Source organism: Lissotriton vulgaris, chromosome 6 (assembly GCF_964263255.1).
Source record: "Lissotriton vulgaris chromosome 6, aLisVul1.2, whole genome shotgun sequence".
NCBI lineage: Eukaryota > Metazoa > Chordata > Amphibia > Caudata > Salamandridae > Lissotriton > Lissotriton vulgaris.
In genome coordinates, this window is record NC_141694.1 from 1,333,778,915 (window position 1) to 1,333,799,494 (window position 20,580).

A 20,580-nucleotide genomic window follows, 5' to 3' on the forward strand; every position below is an offset into this window, starting at 1 on the left:
CACATCCCTGCCTGACCCCACGCCCTACGCTAAACGGCGACGTCAGCTCTCCGTTTACGCCAAAACGCACTCTGGCTGTTGCCCCGGTATAGAGCTCTCTTAAAAGGTCTAAAAGGGGTAGATCTACTCCCAGTTGAGCTAGGACCTTCCACAGCTTTGCATGCGAAACGCAGTCAAAAGCTGCGGATAGGTCGACAAAGACCATGTATATCTTAGTGGGGGTAGCCTGGGTGTATTTGCCCATTATTAAGGTGAGATTAAGGGCCTGCTCTAGTGTGCCAAAGCCCTCGCGGAAGCCGAATTGAATATCGGAGATTATGCCCCGGTCCTCGCTCCACTGCTGGAGACGCTCTAGAATCACTCTCCCCACTACTTTCCCGAGCGAATCCAGCAGTGATATGGGCCGGTAGCATTTTGCGTCTTGACGGTCCCCCTTTTTGAAAATGGGAACCATTATTGATTTAGTCCAGGAGGTTAGGATTCCCTCATTCGCTGCCGCTGTGCAGACTCTAGTTAGGATGGGGGCCCAGAGGTCTAGGTTGTTTTTAAAGAAGTCCACTGGGACCCCATCTGGTCCTGGTGCCTTGCCTGATTTACTACTCTGAAGTGCGTCCATGAGGTCTGGAATATCAAAAGGAACCAAAATGGGATAATGGGGCTTTGGAGGCGGGGGTTCTGTTGGTGAGGTGTTTTTAAAAATCTCTTCGAAGTGGGAGACCCATGTATTTTCGTCAATGGCGACTTCTATTTTTGGGTTGCCCTTATCAGTAAGATAAGGGGTTCTGACTGTACGCCAGAAAAGCTCGCTGTTTTTTGAGACTGCACCTTTATGGAGATCATCCCATAATTTTTGCTTGAGTTGGGCAGTTCTCAGCTTTCTTTCCCCTGTGTATTGGCGCCTTAAAAGTTGGATCTGGGCTGTATCTCGCGGTTTGTTTTGAAGTGCAGATTTTAATTTTGTTAGAGCAGCAGTACACTTATGGTTAAACCATTTTGGTTTTGTGGAGCGGTTTGAGTTAGGTTTTGAGGTAAGTAGGTCCTTTATAGAATCTAAAATTAAATTAAAGTTTATCAGGACTTCCTTGTGACTTGATACAGGGTCCAGGCATTTCACAATATTTGGGTAGGTCCGAGTTATTAGTTTTTTCAGTATGTCAGATGGATTAATTTTTGCCCACTTGATTGTGAAGCCATTGTGCTTACCAACCTGGATCTTGTTCTGTGTAAGGGTGGTCGCCATCTCCAATTTATGAGAGGAGTTGGATGGCATAGATATCTTTATTGTTAAGGCGGAGTGATCGCTGAGGGGAGTGACAATGACCCTAAAATCTTTAAGTTTATTCATGAGACTTGGTGAAAGGAGTATGAAGTCTACTGTGGTTTGATGACCTCTGCCCACATAGGTCGGAGTAAATTTGTTTGGGTCTGCATCCAGATGGTTTACGATGTGGAGATCCAAGTCCGATAGGACGGTGTTAATGAAATTTCCTAGTTTATTGTGGGCAAAATGCGCTATTGGGACGTTAGATTCGTCCACTATCCCGCAGCACAGTAGGTTGGAGGCTGTGCAGGGGTGGAGATTGAAGTCTCCCCCCCAGATTAGGTGGATTGCCTTATTTGCGGATCTCCGGTGGGGAATCTGTTTTAGTTTATCACATAGGGTGGTAAGAAGAATTGTGAAGTTTTCTTCCGATAAGTTATTATAACTATTGGTCAGAATGATTATTTCTTTATTTGCAAGGGTTAGTGAAAGGATTTGGTGGTTAGCGTCCTGGGAAAATATGGCCACTTTGTTAAGTGGTAGGGTATTTGAGATGTAAATTGTTAGCCCACCTTTTGGTCTGCCCATTGGGCTGGTTAGTGCTGGGACAGAATAGGTTTTGTAGCCTTGTAGGTGTAGTTCTTCTACAGACCATGTCTCCTGAAGACAAATTTCTTGATATGAATTTAGGAACTCCTGCGCGGAACCGTCTTCGATTTTATTTCGGAGGCCTGCGGTGTTCCAAGAGAATACTGTGATTAATGAGGAGTCATCATTACGTTCTTCTATTGGGATTATGAGTTCCTTGTTTCTGGGAACTGGCGAGGTTATGAGAAGCTGTGGAGAGGGAGATACATGAAGCTCATTTGAGGAGATTTCTGTTAATGGTCAGTCGACCATTTCTAGGCCACTATACCTATTGTGTAGCGGGATGTTATGCCATGGGTCCCACCGAGATTGGTCTCTGTGAGGGGGCCATTGAGTGTAGGGCCTTCTGTCGTCCCATCGTCCACCCTGGTGGCGTTGTCTTACTGTGTGCCAGGAATAATCTGGCTCGTATAAGTTAGGGGGACCGTGGTATCTGGGAATTGATAAGTCGTCCTGCCTGGGGAATGGGGCAGACCAGGGAGGCTCCTGCTCCTTTATAATGCCGCCCGCCTGCCTAAAAGGATAGAAGAAGGAGAGTGGCTTGATCTTGATTCCTCCATTTGGGGTGATATCTTCCCATGCGCAGACATAGTCTGCTATTCGTGGGTCCTCAAATGTGATTGTTATGCAATCCCCGGGAATGGTTTTTCTAGTGCTGCCCACCCACGGTACCCAGGCAACAGATCTAATTCTTCCGCGCCAGGAAGATGGAATCGGGCGGTTGGTCTGGAGCCAATGCTGGGCCTTGTTTTTTAAGGACCAGATCGGTTCTGGGGTAAGATCTGTTAATTCAGGTACTCCCGCCATAACCACCACATACGGCGAGGCCTCAGGAGGGAAATCTGCTGGGAGTCTTGGGGGACCAGGATTCCTTGCAGCATTTCTCTTGGGCCTGTCCGAAGGGGTTTTTGGTGGTGGGGGTGGAGGGAGGGAAGTTTTTGTTGTTGGTTTGTTTACATTCTTGCCAGGAGTTTTATTAGCGGAGCTACTAGGTGCTGCCGGGGTGGCGGCAATTGTGGATGTCGCACCTGGGGAGGTTAGAGTGATTATCTGCAGTGGGTTATTGGTGTTGGACGAGGTTGTTGCAGAATTTGCTATTTTGGTTGGATTTGACGTGTTTTTGTTAACGGGGACGTTTGGTGTAATTATCCGGAGAGTCTTTTGTTGTGAATTGGGCAAAGATGGATTGGCACTAGCTGTATTAGTAGTGGTTGGTTTTTTAATGTTATTTCCTCCTGTTTTTTGTGGGCACGATGGGAGGGTTAGCTGTTGGATTTTTAGAAGTTTGGAGATTTGTGACTCTATAGTTAATAATCGGTGTTCTAAGGGTTGTAATGCCTGTTTAACTATACTAGCTATGCTGGTGAGGGTTAGTTCCTGAGCCTCCGTAACCTTCAAGTCCACTTGGGCTTGTTTACTGGAATGAAGGTCCAAGGCTTTCGGAGGGGCTGGTTCCTTCTCTGTCTGATGGACTGACGCTAGAATCTCTATTTGTACCAACCTATCATCATGGTTTTGTGGGGTGCTAGGTGGTAGCGCCAAACTCTCTGGTGTAGTGGGATTTCTGGGCACCCTTTTCTTGCTAATTGCTCCCTCCCTCCTACCCCTTTCTATTCTTTTGTCTGTGGAGGAGATTTGTGAAGGTGTTGTCGGAAGCAGTTCTGGGGTTTTTTCTAAATCAGAGCTGAGCTGAGAGTCCGCAAGCTGGGATACTGACAGATCTACTGTGTTTGGCAAGCTGCGTCTCTCACGTGTTGGCACTATCTCAGCGTTTGGGGCTCCCAGTGCAGGAGATCTGGCTTCCGCCAGGATACCTAATGAGGATCTTTTGGCGAATGCCAGATCTAAGGAGACCCTTTCTTCCATCATTAAGATGCTTTCATCTATGAGTGTGTTAGCCTTCGCTAGAAAGTCGTCCATAGGGCCAAGCAATTTACCCACGGAGCTGGGGGCTTTGGTTTTGGTTTTGGATCCCCTCGTAAGAACCATTATTGTCCTTATTGGATTCGTTGGGTGAAAGAATGGGGGAAGTCCGGATAAAGATGTCAGAGGGGTGGCCCAGTCCAGTCTCCACCAGCCTCTAACGGCCTTAAACGGCCCGGTCTTTGCCCGGTCTTCGCCCCGGGCTGCGACCCGCGCGCGACCCGCGGCGCGTTAGAGGCTGGCTAGTTATAGAGGAGGAAATAAGGGCGTGGCCGCCGGGGGAAGAGGCGCCTGCTGCAAAGAGCGGTGGTTTCTGGGCCTCGCAGTCCCCCGGTAGGCTTTTCCAGGGCACAGCCTATGCACTACAACCTGGGCGGGTCGCGCTGAGAGCGAGGTGGATTACCGCCGATTGCAGTAGCGCTCCCACCAGCCGACCTCAGCCTCAGGGAATGCGGTGAGATGCGTGAACAAGGGAGCAGTTCCTCGAGCCAAAAACGAAGAGCAGGTCAGTGAGCGGCACCCGCGCAGCGGGTGTCGCGAAAGGTTTTGTAGGAGCAGGTCAGATCAATGGGCGTGGCCGCCGGGGGAAGAGGCGCCTGCTGCAAAGAGCGGTGGTTTCTGGGCCTCGCAGTCCCCCGGTAGGCTTTTCCAGGGCACAGCCTATGCACTACAACCTGGGTGGGTCGCGCTGAGAGCGAGGTGGATTACCGCCGATTGCAGTAGCGCTCCCACCAGCCGACCTCAGCCTCAGGGAATGCGGTGAGATGCGTGAACAAGGGAGCAGTTCCTCGAGCCAAAAACGAAGAGCAGGTCAGTGAGCGGCACCCGCGCAGCGGGTGTCGCGAAAGGTTTTGTAGGAGCAGGTCAGATCAATGGGCGTGGCCGCCGGGGGAAGAGGCGCCTGCTGCAAAGAGCGGTGGTTTCTGGGCCTCGCAGTCCCCCGGTAGGCTTTTCCAGGGCACAGCCTATGCACTACAACCTGGGCGGGTCGCGCTGAGAGCGAGGTGGATTACCGCCGATTGCAGTAGCGCTCCCACCAGCCGACCTCAGCCTCAGGGAATGCGGTGAGATGCGTGAACAAGGGAGCAGTTCCTCGAGCCAAAAACGAAGAGCAGGTCAGTGAGCGGCACCCGCGCAGCGGGTGTTGCGAAAGGTTTTGTAGGAGCAGGTCAGATCAATGGGCGTGGCCGCCGGGGGAAGAGGCGCCTGCTGCAAAGAGCGGTGGTTTCTGAGCCTCGCAGTCCCCCGGTAGGCTTTTCCAGGACACAGCCTATGCACTACAACCTGGGCGGGTCGCGCTGAGAGCGAGGTGGATTACCGCCGATTGCAGTAGCGCTCCCACCAGCCGACCTCAGCCTCAGGGAATGCGGTGAGATGCGTGAACAAGGGAGCAGTTCCTCGAGCCAAAAACGAAGAGCAGGTCAGTGAGCGGCACCCGCGCAGTGGGTGTCGCGAAAGGTTTTGTAGGAGCAGGTCAGATCAATGGGCGTGGCCGCCGGGGGAAGAGGCGCCTGCTGCAAAGAGCGGTGGTTTCTGGGCCTCGCAGTCCCCCGGTAGGCTTTTCCAGGGCACAGCCTATGCACTACAACCTGGGCGGGTCGCGCTGAGAGCGAGGTGGATTACCGCCGATTGCAGTAGCGCTCCCACCAGCCGACCTCAGCCTCAGGGAATGCGGTGAGATGCGTGAACAAGGGAGCAGTTCCTCGAGCCAAAAACGAAGAGCAGGTCAGTGAGCGGCACCCGCACAGCGGGTGTCGCGAAAGGTTTTGTAGGAGCAGGTCAGATCAATGGGCGTGGCCGCCGGGGGAAGAGGCGCCTGCTGCAAAGAGCGGTGGTTTCTGGGCCTCGCAGTCCCCCGGTAGGCTTTTCCAGGGCACAGCCTATGCACTACAACCTGGGCGGGTCGCGCTGAGAGCGAGGTGGATTACCGCCGATTGCAGTAGCGCTCCCACCAGCCGACCTCAGCCTCAGGGAATGCGGTGAGATGCGTGAACAAGGGAGCAGTTCCTCGAGCCAAAAACGAAGAGCAGGTCAGTGAGCGGCACCCGCGCAGCGGGTGTCGCGAAAGGTTTTGTAGGAGCAGGTCAGATCAATGGGCGTGGCCGCCGGGGGAAGAGGCGCCTGCTGCAAAGAGCGGTGGTTTCTGGGCCTCGCAGTCCCCCGGTAGGCTTTTCCAGGACACAGCCTATGCACTACAACCTGGGCGGGTCACGCTGAGAGCGAGGTGGATTACCGCCGATTGCAGTAGCGCTCCCACCAGCCGACCTCAGCCTCAGGGAATGCGGTGAGATGCGTGAACAAGGGAGCAGTTCCTCGAGCCAAAAACGAAGAGCAGGTCAGTGAGCGGCACCCGCGCAGCGGGTGTCGCGAAAGGTTTTGTAGGAGCAGGTCAGATCAATGGGCGTGGCCGCCGGGGGAAGAGGCGCCTGCTGCAAAGAGCGGTGGTTTCTGGGCCTCGCAGTCCCCCGGTAGGCTTTTCCAGGGCACAGCCTATGCACTACAACCTGGGCGGGTCGCGCTGAGAGCGAGGTGGATTACCGCCGATTGCAGTAGCGCTCCCACCAGCCGACCTCAGCCTCAGGGAATGCGGTGAGATGCGTGAACAAGGGAGCAGTTCCTCGAGCCAAAAACGAAGAGCAGGTCAAGAGCTATAGGGAATTTAATTGATTGGGTTACCTATACATCAGAGAAATAACCATGAAGAAGTTAAAGCAATTGATGGTACCGGAATCATGTCTGGGCCCACTCACACATTTCAGAGCAAAATTAATCATGATCTGTTTCTAATTTCACGAGAAAAGATTCAGTTTTGATTTGATAAATGCCTTCACTTCCAACGTATTTTGAATCTTTCTTGGCTGACCAGACATAATTCAATTATTTATTGGGAGCAGGGTGCTGTACAATTGACCTCTCCACAATGGAAGTCTGAATGTTGGGCAAAGTCACAAAAGAGTGATGAATAGATGGCTGTTCCTGAGAGATGTTTGGCTCTTGTTGCAAACTGTAGAGGTGATTTTGAGTCACCAGCGTTTTCTACAGGCACTATGGTGCCTGCATTGTATCATGAATATTTAGATGTGTTAGGTAAAAAGAGGTTGGAAACATTACCACCTCATTGCACCTTTGATTGTTGAATTGATTTGAAACCAGGAGCAACTTTACCATGCGCGTAAATCTATAAATTGACAGAACAAGAGACAGAGTATCTGCGCAAATGCCTGATGAATAGCTGGCAAATTGGTGTATTTGCCCATCACAATGGCCTGCTGCCTTCCTTCTTTTCTTCCTGCCCAAAAGAGTGGTGAGTTACGCAACTAGATAGACTCTAGAGCCTTGAATTGAATTACAGTTAAGAATCATTATCTATTACCTTTAATACCAGGCATGTTTGGTTAAATTAAGAAATCAAAGATTTTCACCAAAATTGATCTGAGAGTTGGCTATCATCTGATTATTGTAAGAAAAGGAGTCAAATGGAAGATGGTTTTCTGTACTAAGTTAGGGCTTCTCAAATATCAAGTTTTGCTATTTGGATTAGAACACACTCGCAGCGTTTCAATATTCATTAACGAGATCCTTGGTAGGTACACTGATATTTTTGTAACCATCTTTATTGATGACATCCTTATCAGTCTTACACTGTAAAAGATCAGAATCATCATGTTCAATTTGTATTACAAAGCTTGAGAGAGAACCAGTTGAATGTCAAATCAGAAATGTTTTCTTTCCATTATACCACAGTGGCATTTTTAGGCTTTCTCCTACTATGTCATCTAGATCCACAAAAATCATTCTGTGTAGAAGCAGATGCTTGAGGTGTCACCCTTGGAGCACATCAGTCTAAGTGGCATTCAGCTACAACCTGTGGCCTATTATTCCACAAAACAAACCCCAGCATAAGTAAAATATACCATTTCAGATAAAGAACTCTTAGCTATCTAATCAGCCTTTGAATAACAGACGTATTATCTTTTAGAAGCAACATCTCCAGTCACAATGTAGTCTGATCATCGAAACCATAGATTCATCCAATCTACTAAAGCACCAATGACACGACAGTTGAGATGGTCTTTATTCTTCGCAGAGTGTGGTTTTGTCATTAACTTTAGACCCAGATGTCAAGATGGAAAAAAGGATGCATTATCGACAAATCAAGCTCCTGAATCTCCATAAAGGCAGAGTATTCTGTGTCAAAATTATATGTGCAAAACTAATTGGAGAACATTTTAAAGCTGAATATCCACCCATTACAGAATTAATAAAACAGAAATGAACTTCTGAATTAATTATTCATTGGGTAGCAAAAGATGAAGAAAGAAGAATCATAGGTGATTTATTGTGGTGCAAAAATAGCATTTATGTACCTCTGGTTGAGTTACTCAGAATAATTCTTTGTGAAACACACAATTCCCCTTTTGCTGGTCTGGACCGAGGAACTAATAAAAGAAATTTCAGGTGGAAAGAGTTAAGAAAGAAAGTACAATATTATTATTATTATTATTATTGTGTCTCTTATAAAGCGCGCAGCTACCCCAACGGGGTGTCCCGGCGCTAAATGATTAACAGCTAGTCCCAGAAAGCAAACATTTATAGGCAGAAAAGGTGAGTTTTCAACGCCCGACGGAATTCGGGCTCAGATTTGATAGAACGTGGGCCCAAAGGCAATTTATTCCAACGAAGGGCGGCTCTTAGCTCAAATGTTTTCCCTCCAGCACGAGCTTTTTTAAATCTTGGGATGGCCAATAGATGTTTAGAGTTGGAGCGAAGGGCTCTGCTGTTACAGTAAGGACGGAGAATGGTTCTGAGATGGGCAGACCCCTTGCCCTGAGTAGAGCGATAAGCTAATATCATGGCTTTGAACTCTATTCGTTTATTCATAGGCCGCCAATGCAATTCGCGGAGATAGGGAGAAATGTGCTGCCTACGTGAAAGACCTCCAATCAGATGAGCCGCAGCATTCTGGACCATTTGAAGTTTATGGCAGAGGCCAGAGGATAAACCTAAGTAGAGTTCATTCGCATAATCCAGATGCGAAATAATTAATGCATGAACAATCGTTTTCCTATTAGCACTGGGCAGATAATTTATGAGTTTTTTTAGCGTTTTGATCTTGGTAAAACCTGCTACAGAGACAGATTGGGCCTGAGACCCGAGAGACAGCTGTTGATCCCAACGGACTCCTAGATTTCTAACTGAGTCCTTCGGTGTCTGGGCTTGGCTAAGATCTTCCGGCCACCAGATATTGGAGTCAAGAGGGGATGGCTGATTAAAAAAGAGCACCTCAGTTTTAGCTGCGTTCAGTCTCAGAAAATTAAGATCCATCCAGTCAGCAATATCTCTGATACAGGATTTAAGAGGGTCAAAGGTGAAAGATGAAGGCTTCTCAAAGGTAAAAAGCAGCTGTATGTCGTCGGCGTACGACGTGGTTTTAATACCAGACTTGGAAATCATATCAGCTAACGGAGCAAAGTAAACATTAAAAAGAAGAGGACTCAATGAGGAGCCCTGAGGGACGCCCCATTTCAGTGGTCTAGGTGTGGAAGTGAAGGGGGGGGTATGAACACGTTGCGTATGATTAGTTAAAAAGGAACTTATCCACTTAAAGACCTTGCCCTGTATTCCCAGTTTCCTCAGTCTGTCCAGTAATATGGGGTGATAGACGGTGTCGAATGCTGCTGATAAATCCAGCAGCACCAACACCACCCTCAAACCCTGACCCAAAGTCCATCGGACCAAGTCAGCCATCTCGATTAATGCCGACTCCGTACTGTAGCCTTTACGGAAGCCATGCTGGGAATCATGGAAAAGGTCATGGCTCTCGATAAAACCCGCAATTTGTTGATGAGCTAGTCGCTCCAAGATTTTAGCTGGAGCGGGAAGAAGCGAAATTGGCCTATAAGTAGCCGGATTGTCAGGATCCAAATTGGCCTTCTTTAGAATCGGCACTAGGGAAGCGTGCTTCCATACTTCCGGGTAGATGCCTGAGCTCAAAGAAGAGTTCCATATAGGGTTGAAATAAGGATTGAGGAACGAAGCTAATACTTTAAACTGTTTTATTGACCTGCATCGAAGTAGTTCCTTGAGAGAGGACTCCTCGGATATTTCAGTGAACTCCGAGAGGATAGGACCATGAATATACACATCGGTCGGTTCAGCAAGGGGTCCAGTGCTCTCTCCACAAGGAAAGGAGGCATACATCTGGGCTATCTTATCCTCGAAAAATTCTGAAAGCTTGGAACAAAGTTCTTGAGAGACAGGGTGTTGACGAGTCAATGCCTGAGGGTCAGTAAATGTCCTAACAATAGAGAAAATTTCTCGCGGGGTATTACTGGCTTTTTCAATTTTCTCATTTAGGTAGTCTCTTTTGTGCGGAAAATCAGCTTTTGATACTCCTTGAGGGCTCTACGATACTCATACGATACTCTACGATAAGGGCCTAATTTAGAGTTTGTCAGACGGGTTACTCAGTCATAAATGTGACAGAGATCTAAATTACTGTATTATAAGTGCTATTGGATATAATCCACTTGTAACACAGCAAACTGGATATCAGTCACATTTGTGATGGAGTAACCCATCCGATAAACTTCAATTCAGCCTCTAAGTTTTAGTATTATTGAAAGCCAAAGTCCTGTACAACAAATATTGAGATAAACATTGGTGTAACGCTTCAACTAATCAGCCAAGGGATTAAATCATACTATTTACTAAGTATTTGCGGTTGCATGGAAATTTACAATTTGAACCCTCTTTAATTGGTTAATTTTCTATCACGAAGGTAATGAATGATGCAGCTGTCCAACTGACCTTAGCACCAATTATGAAGATTCTGTTTTTAATGAGGCTCTAGTTAAACCAGTGAAGAACCATACTAGTCTGGTGCAGCTAACTTCATTGTAGTATGTTTCAAACATGAATATGAACATTTTAGATTCCTTGGGACATTGAGATACACTATAATATTTAGTGGCTTGGAAGGTATTTGGCTCAGAAAATCTATCCTGGGGACCAGCTACACAAATTTATATACCTACTAAACAAGCCCATCACAAAGACTGTGCCTGGTGATTGTACTGTTAGCTAACACGGGGATACGTCTAATAAGTAAACTGCGATAGAGTAGAGGTGGGTAGTATACAGTGCGACCATTTTATTTGTGAAAGTAACATCTGTCTTTTGACTTTATCACTAGTGCATAATTGGGCCTCTCATTTATAACTGAAGTAAGCAGAGTAAAGGGAAGACTGCACATGTTCACAGGAAGTTAACCCGGAATGATGACATAGATGTTGAATGGGAGCCAAGGTCGTAAAGTATTATACCCTGGGAACGGATGGTGAAAAGTTCAACGATGTGGACTTGCATTGAGACTGTTAAAATAATGTTGCAAATAAAATGTGAATGCAGGTGTGGCATAACATTATGAACAAAAATTAAGGGGATGGGTTTGTGAACAATGGTTGACCTGATTTAGATGACATGTAAGCATGGTTTGATGATCTTACCTTCTTGCCTGACCAATTAGATTTCGTATTTTTACAATATTGAAATTTTTATTGGGTGGAACATGAAGAACGAAAGGTGTAATTGAGATAGCCTTAGTTAATTAGTTAGAGATTTCGGGAGGCTGTTGTTGCTGCAGGAGGTGCTCCGGGGAGAGACGCTGATGAAGAATCGAATGCAGAACCTGAAGCAGAACTTTCTATCCTACTTTAATTGGGTGAGATCAGAAGATTTGTAGAATAATCTCAAGGAGGAAGAGAGTGTCAGAGAGGGGTGCAACGCAATTGTTGGTATTCTAGAGAGGTCATCTATCCTGTCCTGGTTCCTGTCCTGAAGTCTTTGTCGCCTGACCTATGCCGGGGGACCCTTACCAGCCCTTTAGCCATGGGGTTGGTCTTCACACCATTCTTTGTAATTATTATTTGCAGATGTTCTTTTCTCTCTGTCCTCTCCCTTTCTGTGCATTGATCATTGCATGAGTCCAAAGTATCTGTTTGATGATTAATTAATTGAATTTTCTCTCCTAAGAATGATGGTCATTGCACTGTGTATTTGAGATGGTTCACATGAGCTTGAAATTTAGACAAAGATTTTAAACCTGCCTGAGTCTGTGATTATTTACTTTAAATATAGGAAAGTTAGAGTTATGTACATTGTCACCATCAACTAGTACAACTAATGGTCCATTGACCAGAGGAAAAAACTACTTGATCAGTGAAAGGGTTAGTTTGAGATGAACAAAGGTACCAAATAACTAATCCTGAAAATATAGAAAATATATATATAAACTTTGACTCCAGCGGTTTACTCAATCGTGTGTGTTTATGGGCCCAGGTGAGTATATGGTAGTGGAGTGCCTGCTGTTGTTGGTACGCCGCTGGATCCGTTTTCTGGTAGCAGAGTTATTATTGACTAGTTTGGTGATAAATATTAATTATTGATTTGTGTTTAACAAAAGAGTTGCCGTCTTGTTTTATGTTGTTTGGAAAATCCCAGGAAAATGAATAGCGGGTGGTGACAGAAGCCACACTGCAGTGAGGTTACTCGTCTTTTGGAATAATACCGAGAAGCTACATAGGGCTGGCAGTATTAAACTAGGGACTATTTTGTTTAAAAGTAAAGTTTGGTCTTATTTCCTAGTAGGGGGAACACTGAAGGAGTAACAGGTTCTCTGGAGCTAGAACAAAGGGTAAACAGTGGTTTTATTCGCAGTAAAAGAGAAGCAATTTTTAAATTCAAGAGCAATTTGAAATCTATCCTTTGTTTACTGGAACAGACAGAGTAGAATTTTTTTTATGTTGTTACTAACAGATTTTATTCTAGAAAAAAGTAAACAAATAAGTTTTTTTATTACCTTGTGAAGGGAGGGTCAGTCACTGGACTTGTGCTGACGTCACAGAGAGCCGCGCTGGGATTGGTTGAAACAGCAGGCGTGAGACAGAAGCAGATTGTAAATGAGGGGTCAGTAGTGACGAGCAATACTGACGTCATAAAAAGCTGTGCTGGCATTGGTCAGACCACGAGCGTGAGTTAATAGAGAGAAGCCGCGTTAGGATTGGCCGAAAAAGAACTGTATGTTGGATTATGATTTGACTGCTGGTGTGAGTCGCACCGATAGCAGAGTTCAAGGGTTTGCAGAATATTCTTCTATATATTGTTCATCCAGAATGTATGGAGAAAAGTAAAAAATTACATTAATAAAGAAAATTAAGAATTTCTTTAAGAAAGATTAGCATGTGTTGACTGGAGAGGGAATTCCTATTTCGCCACCCAAAACACCTGCTTCCTTTATGATGATGGAAAGAGGATATCATACTTGTGTACGGTTAGAGAATTGGATAGAATATACAAAAGGTGATGGAGTTCTAGCTTTTCCAGAACATGGTATGTTTAATGGGAGAATTCTTCAGAATTTAAGGATGAGAAAAAATGATTTGGAAATAAGACCTAGGTTAACTCAGTATGAGGCTTTGGAAGAATGGGAGACGGAGTCATTTGAACTAGAGAAATGCAGAGGTGGTAATACATATGGAGGATTTTTTCCCAGATATTTGCGTTGGTCACGCGAAGGTTAGATGAAGCAATGGAGAAGAGCTATGGTAGCAGAAGGTTTATACCCAGTGTTAATGGCTGAGGAACAGTCAGGAAGCAAGTGTAAGGAGAAAACAAAACACATAAATGTGACAGGATATGGTGAATCAAATGAAAAATTATTGGAGGAACGTTTAACTAAAAATCCTACACCGTATCAAGAAGGACCCAGTAGAGTCACCCCAAGTGAACCAGTAATGGGAACACCATTAATTCCTCATATTTTACATGATACGTCAGCTAATAAGGTGCTTCAAGATAATGGTACAGACGCCTTAAGTAAAACTAGGTAAGAAATAGTACAGCAAATAAGTCAATTGAATTTAAATACTGAAGTGACAGTACCAGTGACTATAGGTCCTGTTGTCCCATTATATGGAGATAAAATGAGTTGCCCAAAACGTCAAGAAGTAATAATTCCTTTGTGTAATCCCGGAAAAGAGGCAATTATATTAGATGATCAAGCCAGTGAGTGCGATTCAGTCATTTCATTAATGGAACTTCCAATAAGGGAACCTTTAACTGAAACTCCGAAAAGAGATACAACCCAGAAATCTGAAAGAAAAAGGGTCTATGATACCTTTAGGAACTAGAGGATCGACAACAGTCACTCCAGAAGATTTAGAAATATGGGTACAAGGAATAGAAAAACGAAGCTCAACACCAAAGATGTTAGATGTTTACAGATTGAAAGTGGAGTTGGAAGAGATGATAGCTGGAAATGTGGGAATAGAAAGGTCAAACCTTTACAATGATAAAGAGTTGTTGTTTATGTGTAGGAGAATAACCAGAAATGCAAAATTGTTTTATTGAAATATTGACAGAAGTTGCTTCAGAGATTGGAGTAGATATAGGGAGATCAAAATGATTACAGAAACCATATCAAGTAGAGTTTACTGACAAGGATTTGGAGAATATGAATGTGTCTGATAAAAGACTACAGATAAAAGAGTAAATGAACACTTTGCAGATGTGGGGAGACATTTACAAGTGGAGGACTAGGTGGACAAGGAAGGAGGAAACACAAGCAAATGGAGCATCATCTGCATTCTTGCTACAAGAATCAGAATAAACAGAGATATTGTGTCCCATGAGAGAGGTTCCTGGTGGTGGATATGTTCATGTTCCATGGAGTAGACAGGATATTTTTTTCATTTACAAACGATTTCCCTAGGTTGAGAGAGAAGCCTGTTGAATGGTAAAAACAGGTTGAAAGATTTATGAAAGTTTAGAAGGTTCTGTTGAAGTATCTGGATGGTTTGTTTGATATTGTAGTACCTGCTGACTTATGGACAGAGTGTAAGATCACAGTAGATTGGCCAAGTGAGGAGTATGCTAGAGACCCGAAAACAGGGGTACCCTCAGAGGAGGTGATGAAGTAATATCACCAAGTAATTACTTTTCTGAAAGGGAAAATCCCTCCTAAAGGAAGAGATTGGGTAAAGATAGATAAAACAACTCAAGAGCCCAATGAGTCTGTACATGCACATTATGAGCGGTTACTACAGTATAGTATAGTGGATTTAAGAACATTGGTGATAAGGATATGGGGCATTTTGTGTATCAGTTTGTGTACGGTCTGACACTGGAGATTAGTCAGATGTTTCAGCAGCACATGTTGTACTGGCAGAGTAAAACGATCAACGAAATACTGAAGTATGCCAAGTATTGTGGAGATGGCAGTGAGGCAAGGAGTAGGAAGTTACAAAAGAAAATGATGTGGGCACAAGTGAAATAGGCAGAACAGCAGGAAAATAAATTAAATATACAGACTGATAATCAGGTGAAAGAGCAGAATCAGAATGATCATGCATCGAATGTTGGTAAAATAAGAGGACGAATGAATAGAGAGGAAGCGAAGACGAAGTTTCCTTGAAATGCGTGCGGAAAATCTGGACTTTGGAAGAACGTTCAGAATAATAATGGGCCAAATCAAAATTTAAATCCACAGATGCAGAATTAAGTGGTTATGAATCAGCCGCAGCAGGTAGTTACTCCACAGTATCAGGTGCCACCAGCTCCTATGCCAAACTTTGTGAACACGCAAAAATACGGTGCAAACGTCGGATTTCAAAGAGAAAGTGGTAAGAAAAATTATGTGGTTACACAATGCTTTATACAGAAGGATGATGACAGGATGGACATTGTGCAATGATGGTGCTTGAGGGGGGGGAGGAAGAGGAGTGTGTGCTTGGCTCATCCTTGCCGGTAGATCGGTGAGGTCCTTTTATTGATGGGAAAGTGGAAGGTAGTGATATCACTTTTCTATTGGATACTGGTGCTACTCGGTCTACTGTGAGAACAGCAGACATCCCAAACCTACCCCTCGCGGGAGAATCCATCCAAGTTGTAGGAGTGTTGAATCAACAGATTAGAACCCCTATCACAAAACAAAAGGAGGTACATATCGGAAATTTTAAAGATATGCATTAGTTTGTAGTTTGCGATTTCAGTCCAGTAAATCTGTTGGGAAGAGATCTACTGTACACCAGATGGTGTCGCTTTCCAAACCTCTGATGAAGATGTTGTATACAAAATGATGCTTGCTAAACAAGGTACTGAAGTAGATGAGATGTTTTCATTGATGACTGAAAGGGAATTACCAGAGGAGTTGAGAACCACAGTGAATCCGGAAGTGTGGGATTTTTACAGGAAAAGATATTGGGCTGATGTCAAATGTAGATCCAGTGAAAGTGACGGTGAAGGAAGATGCAGTTTATCCAAACACACAACAGTATAAAATGAGTCCAGAAATGAAAGCAGGAGTTGCTCTAGAAATTGATTGGATGATTAAACAAGACATTTTAAAAGAAAAAATGGGTAGTCCTTGTTATTCTCCAATAATGGGACTTAAAAAGCCAGCGGAAAATACAGGATAGTGCAGGATTTGAGAAAGATCTACAAAATTGTAGTGCCTTATTGCCCTGTAGTGCCAATTCCAGCAATAATTCTTTATCAGATACCCTGGAATGCAGGCTGGTTTACAGTAATTGATTTATGCTAAGCCTTTTTCTCTATTCCTTTGCACCCAGACAGCCAATATTTGTTCGCCTTTAGGTTAGAAGACCGTGTCTTGGAATGGTGCTGAGTTCCTCAAGGGTATACCGAGAGCCCCTTGATTTTTAATCAAATCCTGGAAAAATGTCTAGAAACATTGGTCATGCCCAGAAATTTAGTTCTGTTTCAGTACATTGATGACCTACTGGTGGCATCAAAATCATGAGAAGATTGTTAGAAGTTAGAAAAGTAACCCCAGAGAGGATAAAGATAAATAAACAGATAAAACTACCTCAGACGCAAAAGGAGATGAGAATGTTTCTTGGAGTAGTAGGGTTCTAGGCAGTGGATAGGTGGGCTTTCCCTGTTGGCAAAACTATTGATTCAATTGACCCGGAAAACAGCAAAAGATACGATTGTCTGGAATGATGAGTGCGTGGAAGCATTTGTGAAATTACGAAATTGTCTGTGTGTGGCCCCTGCTTTAGGCATGCCTGATTACACAAAAGAATTTGCACTGTTCTGTTGTGAGAGAGAAGGTTGTGCACTGTAGCTGGGTATCCGTTCTCCCACAGAACTGTGCACAGAGATCTAGAACCTCGGTGAATTAGGGTGACCCAAAACCCACATTAGTATCCAAAATCCCCTTACCGAACTAGCTACAGTGTCTCATTGGTCATAACAAACTCCCAATGACTTAGACAAACCAGAACATGAACTTGGGTTCCCTCAGGTATCGTGGAACACATGAACACTCTTTCGTTCTATAATCATTTCAAACCACAACGGGGAGTAAAAGAACAGACGTGCAAGTTTGAAATATTTATTTTTCAATGCAAGGTTCTCAAACGCAGTATCTTATATAATACCAGAATACATATTATAAAAATCAGAGTTATCAGCATAGTCACTAATCCATAGTAAGCGAACGGTGATAGCATATTATAATGCAAAAATCAATAGAAATCTGTATCACCTATATTTCGCGCACCCTATTTAGCATACTATATTATATCTAAGAAGGACTCATTTGGGTTTTAGCAGGGCGGGCCCATACCTCTAAATGTCAGTAGGAGAAGATCACATCATCAGCTACCATATCTCTGCATGCGAAGCACCATCAAGTGTGTTTTTGCATTCTCAGTAACTCTATCTTAAACCCGCTAAGAGCCCAATGTTGACAGCAATTTTATTTGTGTTATGTCTAATGTGGTGCGAGGATCAGGCCTCCCAGCAACCTTGTGTTAGGTTATTCTTAGAGGGTTCAGCTCTCAGTGTGCAGACAGTGTACCAAGTGTACAAAGCACAACTGATATCAGAGCAATAACATATTATTCTCAAATAAAGGTCTAGGTTGAAAGCTACAATAACAATTATGTGTCGTGTGCAAACTGAAGCCGAAGGAAAATATGTCGTTTAAACATTTAATAAACTCATGCTAACTTAACACAATATATGGAAAAGCAGTAACTATATGACACCCCCCCCAATGATCCGAGGACGGTAAAAAAAAAAAGCCAATAATATAATAAAGGCATAACATAAAAAGCAGAGTTCAACAATATTGAGCCAAGCTAAATGTATGTAGATGTATATAAAAAGCAACAATACAAAAATATGTATGAATGCCTATAGTGGCCAAACAAAATGTAATAAAAGTCTTGAACTTGAGGCCAAATATAAAATCATAGGCCTAGAACATATGAAGTTGAATGTCGTTAGAAAAAGGCACCATTCAGAATTACTAAAAAGTCACGTGCCATTATAAAGAAAGTCTCCAAAGCACTTCATGGATGGATAGAATATGCAAAATAGGTAGCAACAGCTTCCAACATGAAATCACTGTCATCATCCGAAAACAGTTCAGCCATCCAATTAAATAATGGGAAAGAACATACGTGCTCCTCCAGCACCGGACCCTCTAGCAACATCAGAGGACAACTCAGTGGGTTCTCAAGAACGCTATGTGCCAGAAACTCATGCGCCGCTGCGGGTATGTCCCACTGACCCATTAGTCCATGCATCTCTGCCAAGGCCATAATCCTTTCGTCAGAACAAACCAACTCGTGAGCAACTACGGGGCCCATCAGGTGATTAAAATCGACTTCAGGAGATAACGGCAAGCAGAGACACAAACCAATGGCCCAGTCAAAATCGCAGCTCAGGCAATGAAACACAGGCTGGACACATGTGAAATAGGAAAATCAAAACGATAATCCAAATGCCGTGCTTAAGGTCGCAAGCGGCAGGGTGCCATAATAATCAAGCATCCGGTTGCGAAACAGTGTCAGAAGGGGCTGAGCGGCTTCTTGCGCAGGATGGGCATCCATGTTTTAGGAAGCAGAATAATATCAAAACGCCTGCAGCTAAAGCCAGCAAAACAGGGAATCCTCCAAACAAACTCGAAAATATTGAATGGAAGAAAGCGGGGATGACACCAAAAATCTTTTCAAATATAGTCACGAGACCACTGCTAACCAATTTAAAAAAATGAGCTAAGCCAGACATGGAGGAGGCATTAAAGATTTGATGAACTAATTCGCAGAAATGAAACGGCAAGTCAGTATTTAAAAGTGCCTGCACCTCTGTGCGTGTGTTAGCTATGTAAAGGACATAGGTTTCACGGGCCGAGCTCAGGGCCACTTCCTTTTGAGACAAAAGAGCCCTTATTCTGCTCATACCACTGAACTCCGCTTTCAAGGTTGGGATGCGCGGCCAGATGGAAACATCTGAATTCCCATGCGTGGGTGGATATAACACGTTCTTGCAACACACCACACGTTCTGATACAGTAACCACATAGGCGATACCGACCATTAACCCACAACACTCCTCGTTATTCAAAAGTAAATAACTACCGTTTGTCAACAAAGTGAATGTGGGAACTATTGCAGGAACCGGTGTGCCTTTTAAAACACAGGCTAAATTAGGCCGGTCCTGATTACAAGAAGCATGCAACTGGATGTGTCTGCATATCAGTGAACGGTCAGGGGACTGTGTGCATTCTTCACCATTCAGATTCACTTCCTTTCCATCCTTCAGGCATCTGTACGTGTATGGTAAAGACCATGCCTCATGGAGGAAAGCACTGCCTAGTGGTTTATATCGCCCTATTGCAATATACCGCATACAATTAGTAAATTTGTACAAAGCAAATGGTAACGTAATAACACCATGGATAAGCCACGTAGCAGCAGCTGCTTCACCTAAAGAAAAGGGCAAAGTTTCGAATTTTTCTATGTGTAACATAGAAAACGATGCATCTCGCATGGAAAGCATGCGCTGCTTGTCAGTCAAATTAAATGGGGCAAATAGGGATGACACGTTCATGTAACTCCAGGGTACGCGACCCGCCTTAAGAGTCTGTAGTGTCCATGCAAACTGCATTACAGAACGCAATTGATTTTGACCATGGTACAACACAGATACCTCATCATTCACAATGTCAACTACAGAAGAGACAATATTGTTCAACGTGTAAATTCGGGAAGAAAGCATGTTAATACTGTTATCGACAACTGCAAGCACTTTTTCCAAATTTGCATGGTCAATCGCCCTTAGGCGCTTAGCAGCCTCAATTTGCGAAAATTTCCAAATTTCATTGTAAACCGCATAAATCCACCGTTTAGACCTACCCTTAGCAGGGCCTTTTATAAAATCATTTAAGTCGACATTAACATTTAACTGAGACAGATGTAGTTTAACTGCTGCTAACGTGGAATGTTGTAACCAAGTCTGACACAGTTTCCCCACAGAGTAAGTAGTGACAGTATAATCAGTTTCAAAACGGGGATCAGGTCTGACTTGTGTGAACCCTTCAGCCAAACCCAAAAAACGACGTTGGCAAGAATCAGCACTTCTATGCCACATCAGCCAACCCTTCGGATCCAAACTGGATACATTAAAGGATGAATTGTGCAATAGAGTTTGTAACTCACGAATGGACAAATCAGTATAATTACCCCAACCTGAATATTCTTCCAATTCGGGGATAATTGGTGTATTTAATTTTTTAGAAGTAGCCAATCCAAAGCATGTTGTTTGGGAAATAGTAGAATTTAGAAACAACATGTGATTCGGGACGAGACATGCACAGTGCAAAGCCTCAGTGCCTTGTACCTGCCAATCTTTGGTACCCCAAACCGATTTAAGGT

General features: G+C 44.2%; 1 protein-coding gene across 1 annotated transcript; it reads right to left on the minus strand.

Annotated features, from left to right (window-relative positions):
* Positions 1-7,390: 7,390 nt before the first annotated feature.
* LOC147708855 (uncharacterized) lies at positions 7,391-19,813 on the minus strand. The gene is made up of 2 exons (XM_086925785.1): positions 18,740-19,813; positions 7,391-7,474 (listed from the first exon to the last, which is right to left on the minus strand). The coding sequence occupies exons 1-2, from the start codon at positions 19,811-19,813 to the stop codon at positions 7,391-7,393; spliced, it is 1,158 nt and encodes a 385-aa protein (XP_086781911.1).
* Between the last annotated feature and the right edge of the window lie 767 nt (positions 19,814-20,580).